Source organism: Oncorhynchus nerka, linkage group LG2, assembly GCF_034236695.1.
Source record: "Oncorhynchus nerka isolate Pitt River linkage group LG2, Oner_Uvic_2.0, whole genome shotgun sequence".
Lineage (NCBI taxonomy): Eukaryota > Metazoa > Chordata > Actinopteri > Salmoniformes > Salmonidae > Oncorhynchus > Oncorhynchus nerka.
Genome location: NC_088397.1, coordinates 58,390,457 through 58,401,371, shown reverse-complemented (window position 1 = coordinate 58,401,371; position 10,915 = coordinate 58,390,457). Strand labels below are relative to the sequence as shown.

The 10,915-nt window shown below is 42.8% G+C and overlaps 1 protein-coding gene across 1 annotated transcript; it reads right to left on the bottom strand.

Moving 5' to 3' along the window:
* Positions 1-5,725: 5,725 nt before the first annotated feature.
* LOC115145750 (ubiquitin thioesterase OTU1-like) lies at positions 5,726-10,498 on the bottom strand. Its single transcript, XM_029687249.2, has 3 exons — positions 10,417-10,498; positions 9,390-9,613; positions 5,726-9,266 (listed from the first exon to the last, which is right to left on the bottom strand). Exons 2-3 carry the CDS (start codon positions 9,595-9,597, stop codon positions 8,566-8,568), a joined length of 909 nt encoding a protein of 302 aa, XP_029543109.1. The 5' UTR covers positions 9,598-9,613; positions 10,417-10,498; the 3' UTR covers positions 5,726-8,565.
* Positions 10,499-10,915: the final 417 nt, after the last annotated feature.

Sequence of the window (10,915 nt, the reverse complement as noted above, 5' to 3'; positions counted from 1 at the left end):
TGGTAGGGACAATTTGTGGCTGTCTTATGAGGTATCCAGCTAAGACCCTGAAAAGAAAGGACTGCATTATATGTGGTCATGCTAGACCTGTTCTGGCTACACACCCATTTGCTATAGGAGAAGGAGAGGGGTGGTTATGTATTCTGAGAAGTTTTTACCAGGTTAAGCCCAATTCAACCCTCTGTTCCTCTTTGAGCCTTGTGTTTCCTACAATACCTCCTCATCGAGCCCCTTGGGGTGTTAAGGAATATGGGGGCAATTACAGTTGCATCATGGGTACAGGTAATGGCATAGACTATGGGAGATTGCCTGAAGCTGATTGCAGTAGTAACATGACCATCAATGCCACTTGGGCAGTTGCAGGCCTAAACCAAACTAGTGGTCTGGCCGATGTGTGGTGGATATGTGGACACAAAAGAATACTGAGACCCTTAATTAGAGGAGACTGACAAGGTACGTGTGCTCTGACCAGTCTGATAATTCCACTGACCATTGTTGATGTTGCTGCTGAACAGCTGTTGGGTTCTGTATCCAGGGGGCCTGAAAACATTCCATCCCATGGGAAACATAGACGTAGTGCTCCATGGACGGAGGATGTAGTTGACATACACACTAATCTGTTGTGGGTGCCAGTGGGGGTTCCTCATGAGTTTCAGGCCTTGGGTAGGAATGACTGACTCTGGCACTTACTACCTATTATAGGTCCAGCCATAGTGGATGCAAGACAGACTGCATGGATTAATTATATCTACTATAATCAAAAGCGTTTTGTGAATTACTCTCGTGATGCACTCACTGGTATGTCTAAATAGCTGGAGGCCACATCTAGGGTTGCCAGACAGAATGGACTTGCTTTGGATTGCTTCTTGCCAGTAAGGGGGGTGTCTGTAAGATTTTCGGTGAACAATGTTGCACGTTTATTCCTAATAACACCAGTCCTGATGGTAGTATATCTAAGGCCCTTAGTGGGCTTGATGCACTATCTGCTGAGATGAGGACCATGGCGGGGGTGGAGGAGTCTGGACTGTTCTCTTGGTTGGGAGCCTGGTTTGGTAAGTACACTGGTATGGTGGTTAATGGATTTCTGACCCTAATTCTTGTATTTTTATTATTGATGTGTTGTGCTGCTTGCATCATACCGTGTTTTAAGAAGTCTGTTACAGATGTGGTGAAGGCTTCAGGCATGATGCCTTTGCTTGATGCTCCAGTTGGAGATGCTGATACTGAATCAAGCTTTCAGGGGAGGATGGGACTGACTGAGGATGACCCATGGTATGCTGTGGGTGAGGTAGTAGACTAAATATTACACCACCACAGTTCCTTCTTTTATATTTTTGTTTTATGATACGTTTTCTTTCCAGTATGTTTGTTCTCCCTGTTGTGAAGGTTTGGAGTCCCTGGGTGGCATGGAGCCCACCTGGTACAAAATCAAATCAAATTTTATTTGTCACATACACATGGTTAGCAGATGTTAATGCGAGTGTAGCGAAATGCTTGTGCTTCTAGTTCCGACAATGCAGTGATAACCAACAAGTAATCTAACTAACAATTCCAAAACTACTGTCTTATACACAGTGTAAGGGGATAAGGAATATGTACATAAGGATATATGAATGAGTGATGGTACAGAGCAGCATACAGTAGATGGTATCGAGTACAGTATATACATATGAGATGAGTATGTAGACAAAGTAAACAAAGTGGCATAGTTAAAGTGGCTAGTGACATAAGGATGCAGTCGATGATCTAGAGTACAGTATATACATATGCATATGAGATGAATAATGTAGGGTAAGTAACATTATATAAGGTAGCATTGTTTAAAGTGGCTAGTGATATATTTACATCATTTCCCATCAATTCCCATTATTAAAGTGGCTGGAGTTGGGTCAGTGTCAATGACAGTGTGTTGGCAGCAGCCACTCAGTGTTAGTGGTGGCTGTTTAACAGTCTGATGGCCTTGAGATAGAAGCTGTTTTTCAGTCTCTCGGTCCCAGCTTTGATGCACCTGTACTGACCTCGCCTTCTGGATGATAGCGGGGTGAACAGGCAGTGGTTCGGGTGGTTGATGTCCTTGATGATCTTTATGGCCTTCCTGTAACATCGGGTGGTGTAGGTGTCCTGGAGGGCAGGTAGTTTTCCCCCGGTGATGCGTTGTGCAGACCTCACTACCCTCTGGAGAGCCTTACGGTTGAGGGCGGAGCAGTTGCCGTACCAGGCGGTGATACAGCCCGCCAGGATGCTCTCGATTGTGCATCTGTAGAAGTTTGTGAGTGCTTTTGGTGACAAGCCGAATTTCTTCAGCCTCCTGAGTTGAAGAGGCGCTGCTGCGCCTTCTTCACGACGCTGTCAGTGTGAGTGGACCAATTCAGTTTGTCTGTGATTTGTATGCCGAGGAACTTAAAACTTGCTACCCTCTCCACTACTGATCCATCGATGTGGATAGGGGGGTGTTGCCTCTGCTGTTTCCTGAAGTCCACTATCATCTCCTTAGTTTTGTTGACGTTGAGTGTGAGGTTATTTTCCTGACACCACACTCCGAGGGCCCTCACCTCCTCCCTGTAGGCCGTCTCGTCGTTGTTGGTAATCAAGCCTACCACTGTTGTGTCGTCCGCAAACTTGATGATTGAGTTGGAGGCGTGCATGGCCACGCAGTCGTGGGTGAACAGGGAGTACAGGAGAGGGCTCAGAACGCACCCTTGTGGGGCCCCCGTGTTGAGGATCAGCGGGGAGGAGATGTTGTTGCCTACCCTCACCACCTGGGGGCGGCCCGTCAGGAAGTCCAGTACCCAGTTGCACAGGGCGGGTCTCGAGCTTGATGACGAGCTTGGAGGGTACTATGGTGTTGAATGCCGAGCTGTAGTCGATGAACAGCATTCTCACATAGGTATTCCTCTTGTCCAGGTGGGTTAGGGCAGTGTGCAGTGTGGTTGAGATTGCATCGTCTGTGGACCTATTTGGGCGGTAAGCAAATTGGAGTGGGTCTAGGGTGTCAGGTAGGGTGGAGGTGATATGGTCCTTGACTAGTCTCTCAAAGCACTTCATGATGACGGAAGTGAGTGCTACGGGGCGGTAGTCGTTTAGCTCAGTTACCTTAGCTTTCTTGGGAACAGGAACAATGGTGGCCCTCTTGAAGCATGTGGGAACAGCAGACTGGTATAGGGATTGATTGAATATGTCCGTAAACACACCGGCCAGCTGGTCTGCGCATGCTCTGAGGGCGCGGCTGGGGATGCCGTCTGGGCCTGCAGCCTTGCGAGGGTTAACACGTTTAAATGTCTTACTCACCTCGGCTGCAGTGAAGGAGAGACCGCATGTTTTCGTTGCAGGCCGTGTCAGTGGCACTGTATTGTCCTCAAAGCGGGCAAAAAAGTGATTTAGTCTGCCTGGGGATTATGAGGATTCTGTGTTATGCACTATAACCCGTTACCATATATGTGATTGAATATTATCTGCTGTTGGCTTGTGTGGATGTATGTATGTGTTATGCGAGATAACGGTATCAAGCATGAGCGCATAGATATTCTTCACAGCAACAGTTACATCTATCAACTGGAGCGCCCGGAGGCCGGGACCAGCTCTGCGCCAACAATCAACGATAGGCTGGGTGAGTCTAAACTATGCCCAGTCTCTACTCTGACAGGCCAGCTCGGAAGCAGGAACTATTTCTGTCAGAGTATATTTATAATATCTTTGTCAAGAACAAGTCAGTTCTCTGTTTGCCCTGCGAGGTGGGACAGAGAGCCCATATATACGATACGAAAATTGCATTTACCACTTATTGCTTAGCTAATAAAAAATACATAGTATACAATCGGTGACTCAGTGTCATACTTATCCTGATACCAGATTCGAATTGACGCAACCCTAACATTATTGATGATGGAAGTTGATTTGTAGATCAGTCAGTAGGCAGTCGCCTGCAATGACGAAGAAGCCCATTGACATTAATTGAACAGCGAGTGGGTTGCATCACTTTCTCTTCCGTCACTGGGTGTACTACATGTTTTAGGGCTGCTAACCTTGATCCTGGAAGCAGTAAGCAATTTTGTTACAGTATTTAAAATAATGCCTACCACTAATGTATTATATTCACAGAATACCTGTTTGAAAATGAGTGTAGACGTGTGTCACTGTAGTCATGCACAGGTTTCCAATCCTATTATTGGAGGTTGAAGGTTCTTTTAAAATAACATGTCTAATCCAGCGAATTGGCAATTATTCAATTGATTTAATCCTGTTTGCAGGATTGGGATTCATTATAGCTGCTTTTGGTCACTGAACCCTGGTCCCATGTTTCATGAGCTGAAATAAAATATCCCCAAAATGTTCCACAGGCACAAAAATATTATTTCTCTCAAATGGTGTGTACAAATTTGTTTACATCCCTGTTAGTCAGCATTTCTCCTTTGCCAAGATAATCAATCCACCTGACAGGTGTGGCATATCAAGAAGTTGATTAAACAGCATGATCATTACATAGGTGCACCTTGTGCTTAGGACAATAAAAGGCCACTCTAAAATGTGCAGTTTTGTGACACAACACAATGCCACATGTCTCAGGTTGAGGGAGCGTGCAATTGGAATGCTGACTGCAGGAATGTCTACCAGAGCTATTGCCAGATAATTGAATGTTAATTTCTCTACCACAAGCCACCTCCAACATCACTTTAGAGAATTTGGCAGTACGTCCGACCAGCCTCACAACCGCAGACCACGTGTAACCATGCCAGCCCAGGACCTCCACATCCGGCTTCGTCACCTGCAGGATCATCTGAGACCAGCCACCCATACAGCTGATGAAAAAGAGGACTATTTCTGTCTGTAATGAAGCCTTTTTGTGGGGAAGAACTCAATTCTAATTGGCTGGGCCTGGTTCCCCAGTGGGTGGGCCTATGCCTTCCCAGGTTTACGCCCCTGCCCAGTCACTTGAACCTATAGTCCCAAATCCATATAATTGTTTTGAATTGACTGATTCCCTTATATGGAAATCATTGAAATTGTTGCATTTATGTTTTTGTTCTGTATAATTATAAAGTTAGTCTACTAACTAAATTGAGCAAGATTTAGGGCTCTATTCAATCCGCATTGCAGAAATTCAGCTTTACGTGATTGACATTTAAAGGCAATGTTTCAGCTTTAGCAGAGACCGTATTCACGGTAAACACGGCATATGTTGGCTCAATTTGAAATTACCTTTAAATTTATATTGCAGAATCTGTGACGCTTCAATTTTACAGAGTGAATAGAGCCCTAAATTGTGCAATAAAAATAAAAAAGTATACTACAATAGCATTACCATTTTTGTTCCCTAGGCAGCCACTAGTTCCCCGATATCAAACGCCCACTAGAGGTGGCCTAGGCTAGGCCTTTTTGCTGACATCCTGCAAATAAATCTCATCTGTATTGTGCAGTTTATCATAAGGAAAACAGATATATGCATTACTGTATTCAGTTACTGATGGTGTCTCGGGTTACTGTCATATAGCTCCACATTACATTCTCCCATCAGAGAGATATGCTTTAAACATGAAACTAAAGCCTAACAGAGATCCTCATACACTGTTAGAACAGAGTAGCCTACATCACAAAAGGTTAACAGTGAATGGCAGCGGTACTATTGCTAAGAGAGATCATTCATTGGTTGACAACATGGTATCAATTTGCAGGGCTCAAAGCACATTAGAATCTGAAACCAAATACAAAAACATATTCACTCAAATAATCTCCTAAATGGTGACTTTTATTGTGAAAAATCAAGTAAACCCAGTTTCTCTGTAGTGCTTTGTGTGCAACATTCATTGAAAGTGTCCTTGAACATCCATGTAATGGAACGTGGGAGAAGTCATATTTTAGTCACATCAACACCCAATAGAACAGGGCTCTCCAACCCTGTTCATGGAGAGCTACTTACTGTCCTGTAGGTTTTCACTCCATACCTAATCTGATTTTAATAATTAGCTGGTTGATAAACTGAATCAGGTGAGCTACAACTGGGGTTGGAGTGAAAACCTACAGGAAGGTAGCTCTCCTGGAACAGGGTTGGAGAGCTCTGCACTAAAACCATGCCCCAGACCCATACCTCTTACATGTCAAAGACTTTGGAAAGTCCCAGCAAGAACAGGCAACATATACTGCCCTACAAAGGAAAAATGCAGAAACTATGTATTTTTCTTACTGCAAAATCTGTCTTCAGTCTTTTTCTGTCTAGAGACAGCAATTTCTGATACACCATTATATATTCTGATCAATTGACTTGTTCTTGTGTCAGGAAACGAAATACCACATTAATCAGAAAACATACCTGGCCATTACAATAGATCAAAGATTTTTTACCAACTTCGTAGTTACTGCATGTTGCCTTTGTAGGGCAGTATAGGCTACCACACAAACTCGGCCCTGACCCAGAGTATTTCATTGTAAGAAAAGATTTCTAGTGCTGATACATTTTCTATAAATAACAAGTCACAAGTTTTCTGAAAGGGACACTTTGGTATCTGTTTATGACCAGCTGACAAAAGCAAATTTTTTAACATTTTGTTTAGAAAAATGGGAATAGATGTGTGAGAGCTTTTAGACTATATTAGTAGTCTGATGGGGAAAAAAAAAAAAAAATCACCAGCATTTCACCATTACACTGGTCTCTGCCAACAAAAATAATGGATGAATCTTTTTGCCAGTAACATTACCAACCACTTGAAGAAAAGTAAGAATTCATGTTTAAAGGGTTCAATTATCTATATCAACGTCTTCTACACTCCGTTTCAATAGCAAGGGTTGCCAAGAAACCCAACATGGAATTGCAATGAATTCTACATCGGGAAAAAATTAGCATTTGAATCAGGAAAGTTTCCTGTCACGCCATCTACAAGCCAGAATGTTGAATAAAATGATATTTTAACGTACTTTACCGGTTGTCGTGCGATTTGTTCTTTGGTGGTAGGAATGTGAGACAATATATATCCACAGGACTGTATTATTACATAAGCTTTTCAAAGCACAGAACCATGTAAACACATGCATGAGCTTGGCAAGTATGCATGCATCTTGTACATGCATTTTTATTTTGTGCGCATGCTTCAGGTGATAGAAATCTGAACCCACTACCAGTGCTTTGAAAAGTTTATGTAATTATACTTTACTGTGGAATATAGTCTCACATTCCTACCGCCAAAAGGACCAACCGCATGGACAACCAGTAAAGTATGTAAAAATATAATTTTATTCAACATTCTGGCTGGTAGAGGTCGTGGGAAGAAACATTCCTGATTAAAACAGTCATTTCTGCCCAACGTAGAATTCAATGCAATTCAACATCGGGTTTCCAGGCAAGAGCAAGGCCGTGGTGGCTTTCATTGGTGAAAGTATAATAAAGAGTCACAGTCTTCCTCTGACATGCATTTAGATTTAACATACATAGTTCAATATGACAACACTTGGTGGTCCTCACAATAGTCCAACAATATGAGTGAGGGTAATGGGGGATAAAAGCAAAAAACACGACCATGAAGTGAATGTTGAGATGCAAAGCACATTGTGTAGACATTACCTGAACTGCAAATGTAAGAGGATTCATCCCTTAGATTTACATTATACATCATAAAGTCTATTCATCTATCAATATCAAAATTAAAAGCTCCAAAATACAACAATTCAAATGTTATGTTCATTAAAAAGAATTACACCATATAAAATACACAAAAAAATAAAGAAAAACCTATCTCACTATAGGTAATGCCAAGGCCTTTGAATGGCAGAGTGCCATGGCATACTAATAATTGCATTAAATATTTATGTTTCACACCAAGATGCAGACACCTCACACTGTATAAAATAACTAATTCAGCAATAGCCTACATTTGGAAAATAAGCTTGTCACAGCACCATTGAAGAATTTAGGGTTGTATTGATCTATAAGGAATCTAGCTAAACTCCGCTATTATCTAATATTAAAGTCATTGCACTGTAAAACAATGAAAGAACACCTTTTCTACCAAGTAACTGGGTTTATATTTGATATTTTGCCGTTTTCACTTTTTTTCAAGTACTGGTGAGGCATCTACAAACAAAACCTTTTAAATGAATATTGTTATTGATGTGTAAAACCAAACGTGTATCATGCCACAATGGCCCCAGAAAAAGATTTCTGATTTCTGTGGTAGTACTGAAGAGTCTAGCCATACTAAACCTTTTATGCCACAAGTCAACTGTCAAAGTAAGGCATTTTCAGGCATCTCCAGTTCTGTTAAGAAAGCTTTCTGCTCCATTAGTGTCGACAAACTGAACACATGCTACATTGCTGAGCAACAACACTTCAACGAACAATCACCCACTGTGTTATTGGGTGAGACTAAAAATGTCCCCAAAACAATTGTACAGAATATTTTTCATGAGCTCATAACCTTGCAGTAAAGTAGCCTGTGAGCTGACAGCTGTAGTTGTAATACTGAACGGGTAAGACTGAACACAGTGTCTGATGCTGGATCAAGTGAGGTAGAGGATCATACAGACACACAGCGTTGTAAGATATGGGGGTTTGTGGTGGTTGTGAGGAAGTGCTCTGACTCACACCTCTCCAAAGTTGGCATGGCCCGTCTCCTTGGCATGTTCCCGGGCCTCCTTCTGTCCTACTAGGCCTGTCTGACAAACCAGGCAGCGCAGGGCAAAGCGGTTGACGTCAGTAAACTGCCGCTTCCTTCGCGCCTCATCCGCCAGCTCCAGGGCCTGGGCCAGGATGATGTCGTCTGTGGTGGAGAAGATGGTCTGGGGTGGAGCGTCGGAGCCGGGCGTCTCCTTTTGCAGTGGGTCGTAGTGGATGCCGTCGTAGATGAGCAGCACGCGTTTGTGGTAGCCAGCGTCCTCACCAAATCGATCCACACGCACAGTCTGCGTGTCCACTACACAGATCTCACATTGGTGGAACTTAGACAGGATGGACACCTCGATGGCTCCACCCCAGGTGTCGTCGCGTCTGATCCAGGTGCAGTACTCCTCGTTGGTCTTTCCCAACACCGCCTCAGAGTAAGCCATGGGGTTGCTGGACACAATCTGGGTGATGAGGCCTCGCATCTCGGGGGCACAAGCTGGGTCGTATACCCCTCCCTCTACCACGTAGGAGACACTGGTGAACAGGCAGGAGTTGTCTGCTGGAACGACCCGTCTGGCCAGCACCGGGGGAAACTCCAGACGGGGTCCCTTGGTTACAGCTGAATTTGTGGTCTGGGTCTTCATCTTGTTCTTCTCCTCCTCAACAATGAGAGTGTCTCCTGCAACAAATGTGTCATTTAAAAAAAAATCTAATGCAGCCATGACATAGCAGGGTGAAGTCTATCCAGCTGTGTGAAAGTAACATTTGATTTATTCAAGTAAGAAGAGACACCATAGCCTACCTGATTTGATAGGGTAGTCCCTTAGGTGAGCATCTCCGTTTCGGAGGTCCAAGCTGGAGGGAGGGTAGCCAACCATGAGCTTCTGTACATCACAGGGAATACCAGTCAGCTCCTCTACCTTGCTCTTCAGCTCCTGCACACTGGACTGGTGGGTCAGGCCCTGCATTATGTGGCTCCCATTTTTGGTCTTACAACGCAGACGCAACATCCTGGGGGTCCTTAAACTGTGGGAGGAAAAAACACCATTCAACAAGGGATCATCTTCAGTTGTTAGTCACCTACAAGCCTGTGAAGTGTATGCTAGTTTATTCAGGCCAAGGAACCTTAAAGCTAGACTTACTTACATTTCTAATTAAAAAGTTATTTGTTTCAGATCACACCATGCTGATGACACTTTGGTGGAGCTAAACAAGTGGCTAAAGTGCTGATCACAGCAGTGAGAGCGAAACAACTGACTGCAACAATTTCTTTGTCCTGCCACTCCCAAGAGTATTTCTGTTTTAGCAGCAGTCACCAGTTAGCAAGCTAGCTAGCATGTTATGGACACCTTCTTCTTCTGCTAGCTACAATACTAGACGAGCTGGCTATCTGGCTTCAATTAAAATGGTAAACTCAAAACTGTCTAGCTACACACAAGCACAGATATTTATGAATGAGCAATATCATTGATGAACTGATTGGTAGTTAGCTAGCTAGCTTGACAACTAGCTACCATAAACAGCTAACGTTACTTTGCTAGCTGGCTAAACTGTTCAAATCAAATTGTATTGGTCACATATTTTTATCAGATGTTATTGCGGGTGTAGCGAAATGCTTGTGTTTCTAGCTTCAACAGTGAAGTATCTACAACTCACAACAATACACACATATCTAAAAGTAAACTCATGGAATTAAGAAATATATAAATATGGTACTTTACACTAACTAACGACATTGCAGCCTTGCTTTACATAACTAGCTTCATAGATACCAATGCTACGTAATGAACCTGTTTAATTAATAATTGGACCTTTATTTAGTTGCTTACCTGAGGAAAAGTGTTACCCTGCGGCGGCGCGAACAATCAATATCCAATGACAGTCTCTAATGTGTACAACGTCACAACTGCGTCGTTCGTAACGTTGTTACGCTACACAAATATGACGTATACACAAGCTTGTTTTCTTTTGGCATGAAGAGATGATTGATTCATTTTATTATCAATTAAAAATCAAATCAAATCCTATTGGACGCATACACATACATACAGTATTTAGTAGATGTTGTTGCGGAAGTAGGGACATGCTTGTGCTCCTAGCTCCAACAGTGTAGTCATATCTAACAACACACAACAATACACACAAATCTAAAAAGTAAAATAATGGAATTAAGAAATATCGAAGGTAATGGTGGTATACAGAAGATAGCCCTATTTGGTAAAATACCAAGTCCATATTATGGCAAGAACAGCTCAAATAAGCAAAGAGAAATTACAGTCCATCATTTACATTTACATTTAAGTCATTTAGCAGACGCTCTTATCCAGA

What these genes read in the sequence shown, in the direction of transcription:
- LOC115145750 (XM_029687249.2), bottom strand. Translation starts at nt 9,597, where the DNA reads ATGTTGCGTCTGCGTTGTAAGACCAAAAATGGGAGCCACATAATGCAG. An exon ending in GGACTACCCTATCAAATCAG is followed by an intron (nt 9,267 to 9,389) that starts GTAGGCTATGGT and finishes CATTTGTTGCAG; the next exon opens with GAGACACTCTCATTGTTGAG.